At 39.2% G+C, this 19,104-nt stretch overlaps 2 protein-coding genes across 3 annotated transcripts in view; one reads left to right on the top strand and one right to left on the bottom strand.

The window, feature by feature from the left end:
* pex16 (peroxisomal biogenesis factor 16) overlaps nt 1-2,295 on the top strand; it is a 12,269-nt gene extending 9,974 nt beyond the window's left edge. The window contains exon 11 of the mRNA XM_086295752.1: nt 547-2,295. Within this exon, the coding sequence (XP_086151878.1) occupies nt 547-605 (59 nt within the window). The 3' untranslated portion in view covers nt 606-2,295. The remainder of the gene's footprint in view (nt 1-546) is intronic.
* Nucleotides 2,133-19,104, bottom strand: arfgap2 (ADP-ribosylation factor GTPase activating protein 2). 2 transcript variants are annotated; one of them, XM_086295730.1, is made up of 17 exons: nt 18,960-19,104; nt 16,273-16,391; nt 16,051-16,123; nt 15,746-15,877; nt 15,223-15,303; nt 13,885-13,990; nt 13,247-13,303; nt 12,131-12,175; nt 10,619-10,671; nt 10,296-10,432; nt 9,798-9,929; nt 7,917-8,045; nt 7,660-7,812; nt 7,439-7,565; nt 7,207-7,294; nt 3,516-3,640; nt 2,133-3,422 (listed from the first exon to the last, which is right to left on the bottom strand). In XM_086295730.1, exons 1-17 carry the CDS (start codon nt 19,029-19,031, stop codon nt 3,402-3,404), a joined length of 1,650 nt encoding a protein of 549 aa, XP_086151856.1. In that variant the 5' UTR covers nt 19,032-19,104; the 3' UTR covers nt 2,133-3,401. The 2 variants fall into 2 exon arrangements, with proteins under 2 accessions (XP_086151856.1, XP_086151865.1); XM_086295739.1 differs by lacking the exon at nt 12,131-12,175.

Genomic DNA, 19,104 nt, shown 5'->3' with positions numbered 1-19,104 from the left:
AGGAGCGCAGTCCCTCGCGCTCCCAGGCCTGTTTTTAAATGTATTTTTTTTAATTATATTGCTGCAACTCGTCCTGTCAAACCTGCAGCTCAAAGTCTTCTCTTCACAGTTGAGACTGAGCCTTTCTTACTACGACCTCTGTTAAGCTGCGATGAAGCTGTTGTGCTGTGAGCCGCCGATCACACAGAAACGTGTCCTCTGATCCAGTCGTGTCTTTGGGTCTGCACTTCCTGTCAGTTTGTTTCTGAGTGCAGGAGGAGGAAACTGGACTCACTGACACCTTGACTTTCTTTGCAGTTTCTCTGTCGGACAGACCTACAGACCTAAGAATTATGATGGTCTGTCTCTCTTCCATTGTTAATTGTCCTTTTCTCTGCATTTTTGTAGCAACACACTCATTCCTGCATATATACATGTACACATATATGGATACATGGAGAGAGATCTTTTTCTTTTCTTGTTTTTTTGGCACTGTTGTTCCACCATATGATACATGATTTCATGAACTATTAGTGCTGGGTTTGATTGTGTTGTCTCTGTGTTCAGGTCCTCTGATGGGTTATCTCCCCACCTGGCAGAAGATCTACTTCTACAACTGGGGCTAAAACCTGCACTCGGATCTTTGACGTTTGCTAATCAGCTGGAGAAACTGCACAAAGGACCCATCAGTTGCCAGGATGGAACAGAGACACAGACTCTTGCAATAATTCCTCAGAAATCAGATAAAATGATTGGAAATGACTGGCCTGCAGTGAGGGACAAAAATGAAATCATTACAGTTATAATTAAAATCCCAGCGCTCAGCAAGTTTTTTGGTACACAAAATATGTCCTAAATCTTTGCAGTGTAGACACACTATGAGCCTGATTTATAGCAGAATCTCTTTGTGAACTCCGCCCATCATTGCACTGCTTTATCTGTCAATAACAGATGATGTATTTCAGCAGCTCGCTGCAGAGAGGAAGGTGGACCCATGTAAATACAGTGAGCCTACACGTTATACAGGTTAAAGCAAAGCATGTCTTCATAATACATGAACTCAACACAATTGCTCTCATTTGCTGACAGTCTGCATGCACAAATATAATTTGTTATTATTGTTCTTGCTTTTTGGTAATTTATAGATTTCCAAATGCTCAAAATTACAGTTGAATAACCGACTGACAGGTTAGTCTGAGGTTAGCTGCATTTTTTCCTGTTTCTTGTGGTCTTTTTCTTTTTTTCTAATCAACATTAAAATCCCAAATCTGAATTATTCCAGCTTTTTTTTTTTTTTACCTTTTAGATTTAAAAACAAACACTGAAGCAACACTTTGGAAGAAAACCACAGATGATAAATTCAGCAGGTTTTTCTTTTTGTGGAAAGCAAAAAAAAGTCAACCCTGTTGTAATTAGGTGAAATGTGGATGATAAATTACATGGATAGATATCAGTTGAACAGTGATGAAATTTGATTATTTATAACATTTGAATCAAACTGTGATTAATAGTAACAGTCGGCTAACAAACACTTACGTACGCTAAGGATGAGCTGAAGCAACAGTAGTTTAGAAACTATTATAAGGCTTAGAGCTTGTAATACAACAGCATAAACCTTGCATTGAACAACAGACGTCTGTTCTGGTCATTCTTCAGATTTTCCACAAACAGAATGGATTCATATCCACAGTACAGTAATCATGTTCCCACCAAACAACCTCCAGGGCTGGAAGATGGGAGCTAAATCACTTGTACCAGAACCAGTTCACTTTAATTCAGGTTTATTTATATAGCACCAACTCACCTGAGAGTGTTTGATACTGAAGCACCTACAATGTTAGACAGTTCAATCACACAGCTCCCTATGAGAAAGTGTTGGGTGAGGAAGGAAGTACTCAGTTTTAACTGGAAGACACCAACAGCAGAACCAGGCTGTCCAGTCCAAACTGCATGTTTACAGCCTGCAGCACAGTTTGAGTTGCTGGACTGAAATAGGCTGACTTCAATTTCTTTGCATTAAAATCTGTGGGGCGTCCCCACTTTTTTCCCACTTTTGGATCATTTTCATTTCAAGTCTGCTTTTATATAAAAATGTGTGAACAGGTTTAGCTTTGGGTGTTTGTGAGAAAGTTGACGTCAGTGAAAACAAAGCAGAGGTTTTTGATCTTTATTAACTGTTTCTTTTTGTAACCTACAAATAAATAGCTTTGAATGTTTCATCCTATCGCCCCACGTTTTTACCATGGGAAGGGCGCACACACGGGGTGATCAAAATTACACTTTGATGCATGACAGAGGGGAAAAAAAAAACAAAAACTACTTTCGAATTTTATCCAATTTCCAAAACTTGTTGAACGTAAAGTCTGCCCTGAACACACGAGACAAGATGGGATACGAACAAGCGCGGTGAATCTTCATGGTTCAAGTTCACTGTATTTAACTGCATTGTACATGGCAGTGAAATTTAGAGAGAATTCCTCGCCTCGAGTTAAATACTCGAGGATCATTTTTCTATTTAAAACTGAATATGTGAACTTAAAAGATACAAGCTTTCCAAAAATCAAAGCACTGAGGGTAAATCAAGGCAGACTCCAGGTTCAACAAGCAAAAACAAGTGAAACACAGCTGAAGGTGGCAGAGTGGAGATGCATAGTCAATACAGTATTATAGTTTTGAGCTGGGACAGCATATTCTGTCTGCAGTGCCTATTGGAGTTGGATTTAACCCTCCCTAATTCCCAGTATTGCACGCTGGAAGTTTGTTATAGGGAATGATGGATTTACTGCTGCACAATCTAATTCAAACACAGCATGTAACCATAGCAACTTGCACATCAAAAATGTGATGCTTCCATGTTTCACGCAGACAGAAACGCATAATTCCTCTCAAAGAGTTGAAAATCAGTCAGTGCTTTACGAAGAAAACAAACTGTGGACAAGTGCCACAGTAAGTGAGCAGCACTGTTTGCGATTGTTGTTCAAATAACACTAAAATATATACTGCCTCTTTTTAAAATCTCACAATAAAACAAAAACTAGCATGACATATTTGATTATATGAATGGAAATAAACAACTTCTGCAAAGGAATAAAATAAAGCAGAATGAACTCTGGCATCATTTTGAAAATCTAAGACCAAAGTATTCCAAACAGTAAATTACAACAAAACTCTGGTTTAGAAAAGAATACAACCTGTGACGCTCGGCTTTGCTCATGGAAACTTAAAGAGTCTGCTAATGAGAATGAGAGAAGAAAACACTGTCTCAAACTGTCAATAATGGAGGACGGACGTGACGGACATTTCTTTTCCCATGCAATACTTTCTGTTGTCCATGTCTCGTCCCATCTTCTCCGTCCAAATGCACGTGTCAGTCAAGAGGCTGTCTGGCTCCACACAGGTGTTAGTCCACCGGTCGATGCTGCTCAGTAGGAGCCGTAGCGGTCCTGAGGAGGGAATAAACACAAAAACAAGGAGAAGTATGAGCAAACTTAAGGATTCAAGTGAAATAAAGCAGCTGTCTCGTGGACCAGTCTCACCTGGATCGTGTTCATGACACCATTGGCGAGGACAGCCATCTTTCCCGCAACGGTCTTGACTCCCTGTTTGAACTGAGCGATGTCCGAGCCAGAGGGAAGCACGCTGTCAAAGCCTGAGGCTCTTCCTGAGAGGAGCAGAGAAGTCTAATCAGACGGGACTTTTTCACACATCCAAATCAGTTAGGCTGGTTTCACACGGCAGTGATTCTGCTGAAAACACCGTAGGCCACGTCACCTCTACATGCAGCAATCCGTGGCTCAAGTTAGAAATCCCACTCTTGTTATTCACTAACTTTTTGGAGGTCATCATATATCATTTTTACCACTCAGCCTGAGGCAGCATCACAGTAACTTGAAAATGAGGTGAGCCAAGACTTTTGAATTCACACCACAGGTGCATCCACTGAAAATCAGTGACCTTGACGTCAGAGGTCAAGCTTTCTGAAGAACGAATTTGTACCAAATGTGCATCTACGAGGAGGCTGAGGGGATAGAATGAAGGTTTAACATCTTCAGTGAGAATCAGCTGTCTATTTGGGACTAAAGCAGAATAGCACAGCTTTCATCCACGCTGACATTGTCTGCATTTGTACTCGTGCACTCATGTGCGAAGCCTCTTCTTTAAGCATAAAGGATAATATCTCATACCAAGGTATCAGCCTTGATCTAATCAACATTACTGCCAAACACACGTATCGCATTTGCCAATGAGGTAGTTGTACCTTCCCCAAAGGTGTAGGATACAGACCCTGTCTGCAGATTTAACACAATAATCCAGTGTCAGTGGGGTTTGAGACTGTCGAGTCCATATGTGATATTTGTGTGGATGCTTTAAGCATCCACACTATTGAGTTCCTCTTGGGACTTCCGTACACTTTTTGGCACTTAACTACTTCCGCAATTTTCAGCCGATTTTCACCGTTCAAATTTTAAAATATTCTGCTATTTCTGCTAATTCCTGCTATGTCTTTTGGTATTTTTCACTATTATACTTTTTAAAATATTAAGCTTAATTTGTCCCATTGAAATGAATGGGAAACTTCTGCAATTCTGCTAAAATTTGCTTGTTTCTGAAACTTAACTACTTCCTCATATTTTCACGTAGAACAACCATTCAAACTTTAAAATGTTCTCAAATTATTGGGCTATTCAGGTATGATTCAGCTTTTTCAAATCTTTTACCGTTTTACCTTTATGCCTCTTAAAGTTTTCAGTTGCAAAATTGTGATTTTTCACAAAATACATGCGTTGTTATGGTTGCTATGCACTTGGCTTCCAGTCTGCCACTGAAGGTTTTGCAGTCTTCTCTTCATGTCCGAACAACTTCTTGCTACTTGCTCAATCTTCACTCAACTTCCACAAATTATACATCAAAACGTAGGTATTTTTGCTGGGTTTCCGAAAATGTCACTATCATTGTTGTGGGATTTATAGAATTTTGGCAAATCTCCTCAGACCAACACAAAGTCGCAAAACTCTCCATAGAAAGTCAATGGAGAGCTTGTTCAAAATCACCGCTTGATTTCTGTAATGAGAGGCATATTCGAATCGTCATATCTCCTTAACGAAGCAAAGTTAAGACATAAGGCTTGTCCCAGTATATCTTCAGACACTCCTGACGCTCACAATTCAAGAATTATTTTCTCACCTATTACCGTTCTGAAATGAGTTAGACTTGTTTGAGGGTAGGAAATTCGTCCTTCGCTCAGATTTCTTCAGATTTCAAACTCTGGAAATGAACCACTTTTTTCTCTCGTCATAACTTTTTAATGGATTTCCACCGAGACCTGAAAATTTCCATGATTGTTCACCAAAGCCTGCTGTCTCTTACGGTGAAAGAATGATATTGATACTCCAAATAGATTTAGAGTTAGAAAGCGTTGTTTGAGGGCAAGTCAAGGCAGTTTTTGCTTTGCTCTACTCAGTTATGGTGCATTAGAAGTCAATTATCTTTAATAATTCATATTTTAATGATAAATTGTCAACACTTTAAGATTCCCCCATCTCTTCTGAACAAAACGGTGTAAGAATGACCGTTCTAGCCCCTACGGTTAGGAAATTATGGTCATTTGTTTGAGGGGAGTCGTCATTATGAGAAATAGACTGCAAAAATCCTGTGTCTCTCTGTGCTGCATGCACCTGTTTTGGCGGGAAAAAGTGCACAGGCTCTCTGATTGGTGGATTCAAATTCAGCAGCTCCAAGGCTGCTTGACTGAGCTAGAAACTTACACACACACACACACACACACAGAGAAGTGTGTGTGTGTGTGTGTGTGTGTGTGTGTGTGTGTGTGTGTGTGTGTGTGTGTGTGTGTGTGTGTGTGTGTGTGAGTGAGTGAGTGAGTGAGTGAGAGAGAGAGAGAGAGAGAGAGATTCAAATTCAATATATTTAGACTGGTTGACTGAATTGGATCTTGTGTGTGTCTCTCTCTGTGCATGTGTGTTTCCATATGTGTCCATATTTGTGATTGTGTGGCTGTTATATATTTTTTTGCCAATTTTTTTCATTTAACAAGTATATTTGAGGGACCCTCAGCATGTTCAGCATTTTTTCAGCTGTCCATTTTGCTTTTCCAATTTTTCTGTTTAAGTTATTACTATTGTGCTAAATCACACTATTTCTGCTATTTTATAAGATTTGTGCTAAATATAGTATTTCTGTCAAATTATAGTATTTGTGCTAAAACATAGTATTGATTTAAAATTACAATATTCATAGTTCATCACAGTGTCTCTGGTAAATCACAGTATTTCTGCTCTGTTGTACTATTTTTCTAAATCATAGTGTTTCTGTAATGCTTAAGTATTTTTGGCTAAATATATTCTTTCTGTTATCTTATACTATTTCTCCTAAATTCTTGTATTTTTGAGAAGTTATCATGTTTCTGGTAAGTTACAATATTTCTGCTAAGTTCTGCTATGCTATTGTATTTCTGCCAAGTATTATGTTTCCTCTAAGATATTGCAGTTCTGCTAAGTTATTCCATTTTAGCAAAGTTCCTTTGCTTCTGCAAAGTTTTTACAATTTCTGCAACTTTTCAGCTTTTTCAGCTAGTTTTTGCATACAGCTTCAGCTTTAAAGCATCCACACTGCATTTTCGCAGGAAATGCAAATCTTTCTAGTTTGATTTGATTTCTCCCATATAGTGGCTCCCTGTTAAATCCAGATTAAAATCTGAATCCCATAAATAATAAATAAATAATTACATAGTACCATATCACCCTATTAGAGCACGTCGCTCTCGCTCTGCAGGCCTACTTGTTGTTCCTAGAGTATTTAAAAGTAGAATGGGAGGCAGAGCCTTCAGTTTTCAGGCCCCTCTTCTGTGGAACCAGCTTCCAGTTTGGATTCAGGAGACAGACACTATCTCTACTTTCAAGATCAGGCTTCAAACTTTCCTTTTTGCTAAAGCATATAGTTAGGGCTGGACCAGGTGACCCTGAATCCTCCCTTAGTTATGCTGCAGTAGGTGCAGGCTGCTGAGGGATTCCCATGAACCACTAAGTGTTTCTTTGCTTTCTATGAGAGTACACACCACTCTGCATTGAATCATTAGTTATTTCCCCTATTTTCACGTGGAGTAATATATAGTTTTGTAAACACAAGTTAGAAGAGGAAGCTCAAAAGTGCAGATGAGCGCTGAGGAGTAAATGAACCTTGACATTATAAGAACTGCTGGTTAACGTTTACCTTTGTGGTCACTGCCATCTCCAAACAGGTCAGCTGAACTGATGGAAGTGCTTCCAGACATGCTCTCCAGCCTCGTCTTTGCATCATACTGAGAGAAAGATGAAACAAAGGTCAACCATGAGGTAAGAACAGAACATAGTAAACAGATGACAGGTGACATGTTAATTACAAGCCTACAGAGGCCCTAGATTTGAACTGTTTTATAGTGAAATGAAGACGAGAAGGTTCTCACCTCAGCACTACTCTCCCGACCAAAGAACATGTCTGAGGAGATGGCCTTTGCATTGGCAAACTTCTGCCTGGCCTCACTTGACTCGGAAACTGAAGCTGAGACGTCGGCTTTTCTTCTGCTGGGGAGTCTGAGTTTAAGCATTGAGAACGTGCGTCAGAGCTGAGAGCTTTAGACAGAAGCTAAAGGACATGTATGTATTTGGCAAGTGAATATGTGTGTACCGCTCTCCAGTTGGTTGGATACTAGAGATGGTGACCTCCTCCTTGGGGTCATCTTTCTCCAGTGCCCAGGAGGTGGTGAAAGAGGCAGTTCCTCCTTCAGTATCCCAACGGGATCCAAAACTGTCTCCCACTGTAAATGGGTTGTCTTTGTATCTAAGATGCAAAACACAGTGGGTTATTAAGGGAGTGCACTCAGTTCTCTCTATGTTCTGTGGTAGATAATGAATCCATGATACATAAGTGGGTTCTGTGCGTACTTTGGAGGTCCAGAGGTGAAACCAGGCTCATCAAACATTTCCAGTTTGGAGCGAGAAGAGGACTTTGCTCCCACGGGCGTTTCCTGCTCGATGACCTGCATCTCTGACATCACTGAATGTGACACGGCACTGCAACAGGAAATAAATGCTCACATTTACAGACCTAACAAACAATTGGCATTCCTCTATTCTGCGTTAGCTTCCTGTGTTATGAGCAAAAACTATTATCAAGGTTCAAATTCAATTCAAGAACTTTCAAGGTCCATTTTCAAGCTTTTCCAGCACATTACCAAAAAAAAAGGCTGCCTTATGTGCATATACTGTATAATCTTAAACACACATTTCACTTAAACATTAAGATGTGCAAATATGAACTAATCAACTTGTTAGCGATATTCAAATCCTGCTGAAAAAAAAGCCCCAAAAAAACAAGAAAACTGCACCAAACATCACAAAAGAATCCACATTAAGGCCAAATTTAGGGCTGCTCAATTAATCGAATTTTAATCACGATTACGATCTGGGCTTTCAACGATCATTAAAAATGACTGAGCCGATTATTAGCCCCTCCCTCATTTATCCGCGACACCTTAAAGGCCGGTCCGTGAAAATATTGTCGGGCATAAACCGGTCCGTGGCGCAAAAAAGGTTGGGGACCGCTGATTAAGAGGACCCGAGGGAAGCTCGGAAAGCTAAGCAGAAGTTATTTGGAGAGTGACTGCCGTTGGTTGAAAAGAGAGTTTAAAAAAAAAAAAAACTTCAGTGGTGTTGCACACCATTTTATATTATTTTTTTAAAGTCATTGTTAACCCTTTAAAGCCGGTCAGAGCAGCACGCTCCGTTTTGCGTAACTATTTTTAAATCCCTGTAGAACCCGAACCGTGTAAGCTAGCAAAATAATTTGTTTTGCATATGAAACCGGAGGAGTTGTACTTACATCTGATGCCATCAGCTTGTCCTCGGTCACGGTTTCCTTCCACATATAGCTTTGCAAAAATTGCATAAAAAGCGCTTGCAGGAACAAAAACATAATATTCCAGAAACACGCTTTGCCGATCCATCAGCTGTTCGTAACACTTCCCACAGTGAAATGATGCACCTGCTGTTTTCTTTGCAAATTTGCATCATAGGATTGTTTTTTGTTTTTCCTGCAGTATATAAAAATTGCTGTATCTCCAAAATAAAACTATGAAGACACTCAAAATAAATTTCCTGTTGTTGTAAACTATTTTTTGCAACTTTTTTTGTATTTAAAGTTTTGAGGGATAAACCTCTTAAACTTCTCCAAGTAGAAATATATGTAAACAAAACAAAAGCGATTTTCAATTTTTTTTGTAGTTTATTGCACTTTTTTGCAATTTATGTAATTACTATGGACTTAATGCATACATATTATTAAAATATGGGCTATAACAGTTGTATTGATGTATAGCAACTTGAAATGCTCCCACAAATGGCACTACAGCATGTAAAAATAAATAATATAAGCTCTGGTGGACTTGGTTCTATGGTAGGTCTTAAAGGGTTAAATAAATATCGTCAAATAATCGTGATCTCAATTTCAGTGAAAATAATCGTGATTATCATTTTTGCCATAATCGAGCAGCCCTAGCCAAATTAATAAGTCTCAGGGCACATAGTTGTTTCAAATAACGTTCAGATTTTTCACATAACAAGCAGCGAGGATTTTGTCCCTCATCATTTCCTCTGGAAGCACTTTATAAGGTGGTCTTTCACATGAACATTTTCAAGTGGTAATCCTTCTTTCCCAGATGGACTCTTATCTGCTGCTATAAGCTACACTATATTGCATTTTTCTTGCATCCTATATGTCGAGAATCTTCAGCTAAATTCTGAAACTGAAATGAAAAATGTGTTTACCTCCTGTTGCCGAAACCCATGCCCAGTCTCTCAGCCTGCTCTTTTTTCTTGCCTTGCAGATTCTGGAGCTTCTTTTCCTCCATCTTTCTGTCAATTTCCAGCTCTTTGTAGGCCAAACGCATCGAGGCAACACTGCAGCCGTCAGAACAGAATTTTAAACATTAGATTTTTTTTTTTATTGGGAAAAACGTACAAAAGATCCATCTTAAACATTCATTCATTTGACTTAATTTTTATTACATGCTTTTCTTATTTTGCCTTTTTCTGTGGTGGATGTTCATAAAACAAGGCCAAAGTTTTAAATAACGAGTATGCAGCGTGCTGTGAACACTGATTCAGCTTGTTTTTCCATTTACTGCTGGCTGTGTGTGACTCAAGCAAAGCTACTTTATTAAGGTAAAACATAGAGGTGTGTGGCTGGAAAGAATAAAACGGCTTAGCATTAAAAAAAACTAGATGAATGAAAATAAGGGAGAGTATTCTTTCTCTTATTCTTACATGGATTCCTCGGCTTGTTTCTGAGCCTCCACGGCCTGCTCCTCTCTCAGCTTCTCAGCCACTTGTGCCTGCTTCTCCACCTCTGAGAAACTCTTATTGCTCACCTTCTGGGCACCGAGACCTTTCTTTGCACCGAGCTGCATCAGTAGGAAAACGTGGTTAAAGTGCGTCCTCAGCTTTAAGCTGATAACTCACAGAAGAGGGAATGTGAAGGAAAATTCATGATACTAACTTTTTGTCATGTTAGGAAATAAATAATCCTGAGCTTTTTTCAGCAGCTTCATGTGGTAGAGAAACAATGAAATATTTGTGGTTTGACTCACCCCTTTTCTAGCTGCCATGGGCTTCTTTTTCCCAATGATAGAAGGTTTCAGATCTGTAACACATGGGACAATGTCTTTTTAAAACACATTTACAACATCATTTTATCTCTCGAGATATTTTCACTCATGACTTCCGAACAATGTTGGAATAATCAGGGCGGGACACTGTCCGAGTTCCCCTGGAAAAATTCCTTTGTTTAGTTTTAGAACGGCGTTTCCCACACAAACATTACTCAGGAGGAACATCCAGTTATATTTTGAGTTCATTTTTTATTTTATCCTTCTGCGTCTCAGACATTAACAACAATAATTTACTCAGTGGACAATCCCCTCAGCTGTTTCAAAGTCCAGCTAGCTCTGATCCTTCCCACTGGAGACAGTCGCTCTTGTACTCCTCTACAGGTCGGATGCAAACTGCCACTGACTAGAACTCACAGCAGGTCACAGAGAACTGGTGCCAGTACTCTGAGCTCACCAATGCTTCAAACTGAATGGAGACTACAATCACCAGCTGCAGTCCAACATGGTGCAGCTGGAGCTGTGAGCTTCTCTCACCCCAACCGGTCGCAGCAGATGGCCCCGCCCCTCCCTGAGCCTGGTTCTGCTGGAGGTTTCTTCCTGTTAAAAGGGAGTTTTTCCTTCCCACTGTCGCCAAAGTGCTGCTCATAGGGGGTCATATGATTGTTGGGTTTTTCTCTTTGCATGTATTATTGTAGGGTCTACCTTACAATACAAAGCGCCTTGAGGCGACTGTTGTTGTGATTCATAGCTGTATAAATAAAACACAAATTGAAACTGACTTCTCACATTTAGCTCCATCAGACAATCTGCAGAGTTCAGGGCTCATTATGCACGAAAACAGCTTCATCTGGCGCCAAAGCAGAGGTTAAAAAAGCTCATTAGCTCTGGAAAAACAACCTACATTTGGTGAAAGATGCTTCTGCAGTGAAACAGCATTCACAAGGTTTTTAATTGCTAAATCACAAATTAAAGAAATCAGTGCAGCAAAAGCGTTCTGCTCAGTTAAAGGCACCGCACCACAGCACTTAGACCTCAGGTTCACAAAACCAGCTTTTTTTGCATTCCAGCAAGAACATCGTGTTCAGTAATGCCAATGTTAGTCAGCCACTTTGCCCTCAGCAGAGTTACACATCCTGGTAACAATTTCAGAGTGACAGGCAGCAACTATCATTACAGACATTTAGGAAACTCTTTACTTTTCAGTCACATTACGGTGGTGACACAGACGATCTCAACAGCTTGGCAAAGTACGTAGTCGTTTTGCACAGTGTAGTAACTTTGAATTAAGTTTCACTCAATGACAATAAAGAGCTTTATGCTTGTCAAAGAGTATCTTGTTGAACAGCTGTACAAATAAGACCAGTGAGCTGATACTGTTTACATGACAGAGTAGGAGAAACAGGAGGTGACTGAGGAGATGTTAATAAAAGCAACAAAACCATGCGTCTGAGCTAGAAAGCAGCTGGTGCAAACTACACCCACACGTATCACCTTGAGGTGTCCATCCTTCACGTGATGACAAACGCATGGAGTCCTCTAAAGAGCAGGACAAACCAGTCAGCACAGTCATAATGCTCATGTTCCAGATTAGATTACACTACCCGTGGTGGATATGCACACTCGATAGAAGCATTACAGAAGTGATAAGTCAAATCAGGAGAAAAATGAATTCATTAAAATTCAGGAACTCTTAATATGCAGTTCAACAAAAGCAAGATAGAGCCACATACTGTTTCTGACATACGCTACTTAATATAAATACTAGTTTGTACTCGCAAACAATTCAATTATGAGATCATGATTCTTGGTAACAAGAGTACTAATTAATATATTAGATAAAATGTTTCATGTTCTCAATGATTTTAAAGACTTCACAACATCACTTTACTAGAGCAGGAGACTCAGCTTTCACGTGGAACCTGCTCCATGTTTGGAGGCCCACAGCCTCTCTGCTTATAAAACTTGCTTTCTGATAAAGCTCATAGTAAGTGTTGCCCCTGGTGACCCTCAACCTTCCCCACATTATGCAGCTGTAGGCTCAGGCGGTTTTGTACCTTACATAAGGCACATTAATGATGGTTTTGTTGTCAAAAGAAATAAAACTGAGTTGAACTGAAGTGGAGAATGACCCACTATGTAAATGTGCATGTACTTCTATTACACGATTCTACTTTGAGGAACACTGATTCATCCATTCAGACCTAATGATACTGTGCTTTATTAAAGGTGAACTACCACACACACACTAATACTCTGACAGATGCATCAGGAGGTATTTAAAGTTGAGTATCTCGCCCGGGGACACTTGTGCATGTCGACTAGAAGAACCTGGGATTCCTCCCACTGTAGCTCCCAACCAGCCTCACAGTACGACAGAAATATTCTAATCATTATGAATGAATGTGAATAATATGACTCGAAACTGGGACAGTCTTCACAGGAACACACAGACAAAAGGATGTATGGATACAAAAGTATAAACACAGTCGAAGCAGAGTAAGGGAAGTATCTATACACAGAAACATAAATGGCAACACAAAGAAAAACTACAGATAACAGCTGTGCAGTTACAGAAGGACAGAGGCTCTGTGAAGCTAATGCACTCACCAATGGCAGCTTTGGGTGATGTGCTCAAACCATCAATGCTGGGTCCTTCCTCTGGCTCTAAAAAGATAAAAGCAAAACAAGGTTGAAGCAACAAAAGAATTTTTCAGACATACTTACTGCATTTTTCTTAGTATTTATTTGCTGCATTCAAAACAGGATCAATGTGAAAATAAACAGTCATGTGAAAAAGGACGTTTACCCCCTTTCCATTTTAAGGCTTTAATATCAGGACATCAATAAAAAGTATACTGTGTATAATGTGGTGTTGTTCATGTGAGGTTGTGTTGACTTCATTTTATAACTTTTTCTTTATTTTATTAACAAAAACTAAGCCAAAATGCAGAAGCACTGTGATTCCCACTGGTTTCAAAGGCATCAGCAGTTCCAGGTAAGATGACTAATCACTATGGGCACGTTCCAACCAAACTAACCAGGACGTGTCTTTTAATGAAGTAATAGCTCTTTGAAATAAACAAAGTAAAGACCTGTAACGACTCATTCATCCCATCACCTTTTCACACATTAGATTTAGTCACAGCTATTAGAGCTGCAAGTCTGCGTGTCTGCATGGTAGCAAGCACACCAAACACAATGAACCTGGCAATGCAACGCTGACAACTAAGATTCATTTTACTTACGGGTGTCATCCTGGCCTTTAGCAGCTGTGTTCGTCAGCTGCTGGGTGAGAGTGGCTCCGTTCTGCTCTGGCTCAGAGGATGGTGCAACGTTCCAGTCATTAATAGGCTGAAAAATAAATGTCATTAAATTTAAAGAACGGATGCAACTTAAGCCTGTAACTTTAAATCTATACGTCTTTCACTCAGGAGATTTAAACTATACACAAATCATTTGTGGCTCACTGTTTAATCAGAAACACTTAAAATCTGACCATTTTATAAGCTCACTGTAATGATGAACTGTAATAATCCCACGTGGCAGTTATAAACCAGTCTTGAGAAGACTAGTCTTATTAACTAGTCTTGAAACTAGTGAAACTCAACACTTTAGTTACTCAAATGCTTTTGTTTGAACTTTAACAATGTGTTTACACACACACACACACACACACACACACACACACACACACACACACACACACACACACACACACACACACACACACACACACACACACTTTTAATCAGCCTTGTATACCTAAAGCAGCATTTCCTATAGATTCATAATGGGGAAGGAGATGATATGCTCATCTGTACATATACATACACACACGAGGTTTTTCTCCAAATGAGGCACAAAATCTTATAAGAATTTTAATCATTATAATAATAATTTCAATAACTAAATTTCAAAAACAATTCTGTCACAGATACAAAGCTTGGTGACTCTTAAGTTTTGTACGTTTGACATACGCTGAACACGACACGTGAAACAAACGCAAACGGAGAATAAGTCTCTAAACTAGCGGGGCTTGTGGAAACACAGACCCAACAGTGGAATTTATAGTAAGTATTATTTCAGTAGGAGACGGGGTGAATACAGACACAGCAAGTTTCTCTTCTGTAACAAATAACTAAACACTAACTAAACGTCTAGACTAACTAGAAAAGTCTCGGAAAGCAGCTGCAGATGGAAGTTCTTTCTCTGATCTGCAGTTTTCCACCTGATGCACGTTCAGACTTTAAATAAGCACCAGAGCAGAAAAAGAACTGCAGGCCAGTGGAGCTGCAGCACTCTGCTGCAGAAGCAGATAACGAGCACCACCACAACAGTGACATGGCCAGTGAGCCAGAGAGTAGTGAAACACTGCAAGATGGAAAGGGCCATGGTTAGCTGGTTAGAAATGACTTAACTACAACTAAGAGAGGAATGGAGGCCACTGTTCTGTGCACTGTAAAAGAAATGCTAAAATGAGTTGCTAATTAAACCTGGAATGTCTGCGTGAGGAACACTATAATATTGTAGACGTGATTAAACAACATGCTGTGACATTAAAAGCACCAGAAACAAAAACAAACCTGGGTGTGTTCATCAAAAAAGTCTGTTTCTTTCTTGTCAGAAGCTGCAGGCGTGCCTCCTGCAGACGAGTCAATCCAAAGCTGCAACAGCAAAAAGGAAAACTTGTGTTGTAAATTCAAAAGCTTTTCATATTTTTTGAAGTAGAGTAGATCCTGAATTAATGATGGTTTTGTTTATAAAACAAAAGGATGGTCATTGGTTCGATCCATGGCTACTTGAGTCTGCATGTCAGAGTACTTGGGAAAGCCACTGAATCAAATGTTAGACAAGGTATATTAATGATCTGGTGAATGAAGCTTGTAGTACTTTCAGTGCTCGGTTACAGTAAAAGTCCATTTACCATGTACTTTGAACTAGAACTGCCACATGGCTCAAACACTAATAATCCTTTTATCACTCTTATCACTGAGCCTCAATGTACCAACAACTCATTAAACTAGGAGCACGCAAGCCTACGCAGAAATAATAACATCTGCAGTGACGTAAACATTTCCTAAACGTTTTCCCTTCATTGATACTCACGTCTGTGCCATATTTAGACAATGCAGCATTTGCTAGCTGTCGAATCTTCTCTCTGTACATCTGGGCAGCACGACTGTTATACTTGGCATTGGTGTCGTTTGTGGAGCAGCCATGCTGGCGGAAGAATGCCGTCTTCAGATTTAAAAAACAGAAATGACATTTCAGAAGAATTAGAAACCACAGACGTGTCGTACCAGAAAGCCACACTTCACAAAACATGGCTCATTTAGGTAAAAGACAACAATCGTTTTGTTTTTTTATTTGAGAAAAACCTCATTACACTTGGTACTCAGGTTCAGACTTACCGCATTGGCGTTACCTCCAACCTGCATACACCTAAGTTGAAACCAGTTCCAGTTGGAGTCTAACTCAGTGGATCTGCAGAGGAAAGGGGGACAATGTGGAAAGTCAACATGGACAGATTTACTAACAGTCTTTCCCAGAACAAAACCCTCCTTCTGTGTTAAAATATCATAAACCGACACATTTTTAGATCAGCTACAAAGCTGAGGTACAATGAAGTTTACCTGATGAAACTGAGATGCACTCCCAGTGAGCGGTGGATGCCAGAGCAGTCGATGCACAAGAAGACACCATATGGAATACTTGCCCAACTGGGGTTTTTGGCAGCACAGTCAAAACATACCTATGCAGACAGAACATCAGCATTTTAATGAAACATTTCTGCCTCGACCAACCCAAGTGGTCACAGTCCATTACATTTTCCTGCTGCTAATCATGCAATATGAGCAAGAGAAGCAACATCATCACCAGATAATAATGTTGCCAGTCAGTTATATTTAAACAGCTCGTTTCAACATTCCTGAAGACTTTCTCATTGAATTTACTGTCACAGAAAAGCAGCAATGACATAGTTTAACATGGAGCTGCTGAGTGTTTACACACCGTGAAGAGCCAAGAGGTGGAGCATTTTTCAGACTGAAAGTGAAATAATGTTAAATATTGTATTAATTACTATTAATCGATTATTAATATTAATTAATGTCTCTACACCATCATATTGTCTGTTTTCAGCAGCACAAAACTTTGCCTCCTATTAATGTCAGAATAGCTTCCAACAACACAGAATAAAGGTAACATTTTCATGCCATAGTTTAGATCGCGCATGTCTAATTTTATTTATTATTTTGTTGTTTGTAATGTTGCATGCACTTCCTTAGAGATGTAACTATAAATTGCATTTATCAGCCCAAAATGCCTGTGATTGGCCTGTTCAGTATAGTCAAGTCCAGCAGTGCATTTCCAATTTTTCAAATTGACTATAAAAGAATGGATCAACTCCAAAAGAGCTGAAAATCACCAAACCTGCAGACCTCTTTTAGGGTTGGGAGATGGAACCTAGAATTTCTAATAATGACTTCTTCAAATGTTGATGGCATTTAATCACAATATTACTGAACTAAAAGGGTTCTCCACCCAAAAAACACAACAACTCCTGTGTTCATTACGTCCCTGCATGTCATTCTTTCTTGTCTATAGCTTAAAAGGTTTTGAATGAATTCTAATAATATTTTGTAGGTGTGTACTTTGAGCTTCAGATCGATTTATTGACTTTCAAGGAGATGTCAGAGTTCTAAAATGACATGATATTCTTGCTGGTAATGTGAAGTAACATGTATTCATAAAGAATTACATAAAAACTATTACTACATTACTACTGCAGTAAGGGCATTACTGCAAAACTCCTGTGGTGACTAAAATCTTAACTAAAATTAAAAAAGCAAAAAATAAATAACTTCAAAACTCGACTTTGTGCTTTGCATTGAAAAACCATACAATATATACAGTTGTTAAAATGAGAGAGAACTTCAGGTTGGCTTCATTTACTACGTCCAGCTTTTATAATGGGATAAAATGCTGATGCTTGGACTTTCCAACACCACGTTTCATAATACTTCTGTGAAGTGCGTTTCAAAACATCCACGTCACGCACATGGCTGCCTGAGGTGTGTTTCACCCATTTCGACAGAGCTTTTGTGTTGCTTCTAGGCAGGCAACGTGCCAGGAAGCACAATTTCTACAAAGCACAGTAATTAATGAATGAATGTTTTTGACATTACTGCTTCCATTTCTACTACTACTATAAGCACATGTATACAAGAAAACGATACCCGATCTCTCATTACTATCTTTGCTGTGGATTGTAAAGACCGATATAGATGATCAATTTACTTAGAAAATTGTACTGCACAGTATAATTGAAGAAATGATATTCAAATGATTACTGTCATATATAGAGAGTCGCAGTGTACTGTTCATTCATTAAATGATGTCAATAAAAAACACATGCTTTCAATGAAAAAATAAAAACGCAGACATTTACAGCTCTGACTGTAATCCATTATACATTTTTTTTCTGCCTTTAAAGAAAACGTTATTATCAAGTGACTTCATCTTCACTCTAACCTGTTACACACTTGCTGCACACACTGTTACATACCTGTTCATACTGCACTGCTAATATGAAAACTAACAGAGTAGTTAAAAGAAATCAAACGAAATCTCATAAACAGCAGGACAAAGGCTTGCAGGGTCATATAGCCCAAACGCCTGACTCGGAGTAAGTAAAACATCATTCCTGTGTAAAAATAAATAAACAAAAATAATATTGCTTATGTATTTCCGTCACTTACTTTGAACGCTTAATGACTTTACAGTACCATCGTCTTTTATAATCTAATTTTAAACTATACTGTCACTCTGTAAACCGTTAGCTAGAACACCTACCGAACAAATGACTGTAAAACCGAAGTTCTGACTGACAAACGTTATGGAGCGCCAACACATCAGACTCTGCTAGCACTAACAGATACTTATCAATGAAATGAGTCAAATTTCACGGCTTTCAAAGCAAACCTAACGACCACTACTAAATGAGTCCCCAATATCGGACATATCAAAAGTTTAGTCTATTTAGTTCACGATTCTCCCATAATTTTCCCGACGTGGCACAGCGGAACAAGTTAGCTTCCTTAGCTTACACATACGTGGCCTTTATGTTAGACTACTTTACCGGTAGGCTAGTAGTCATTAGCTTTTGCTAGCTGTCTTACCGTGTAGCCGGGCCTTGCTAGGTGCTAGAACACGACTAGCTTCCCAGGTAATTTCTCCTGTCCAAAGCTAATCATGGACTGCCAGTATAAAAAAGCCTCACAAAGTAATACACAAGCAATGATGGTGAGTATTCGGTTACCTTGTTGGTAGGAACAGATCTTAATCTTTTGAAAATGGTAAGGATTTCGGTCTTATTTGGTTCCGTAGCCATCTTGACACTGACGATTTCTATAAGCTGACGTCACTACGGCAACTAGTGTGGCCCAAAACCCAAAAAGGTAAAA

The sequence above is a fragment of the Aulonocara sp. 'chitande type north' Nkhata Bay genome, linkage group LG1 (assembly GCF_057382095.1).
Source record: "Aulonocara sp. 'chitande type north' Nkhata Bay isolate Kocher_YH1m ecotype deep benthic linkage group LG1, A_spYH_male_GT1.1, whole genome shotgun sequence".
Classification (NCBI taxonomy): domain Eukaryota; kingdom Metazoa; phylum Chordata; class Actinopteri; order Cichliformes; family Cichlidae; genus Aulonocara; species Aulonocara sp. 'chitande type north' Nkhata Bay.
The sequence above is the reverse complement of the archived record's forward strand: the minus strand, read 5'-3'. Positions and strand labels throughout refer to the sequence as shown.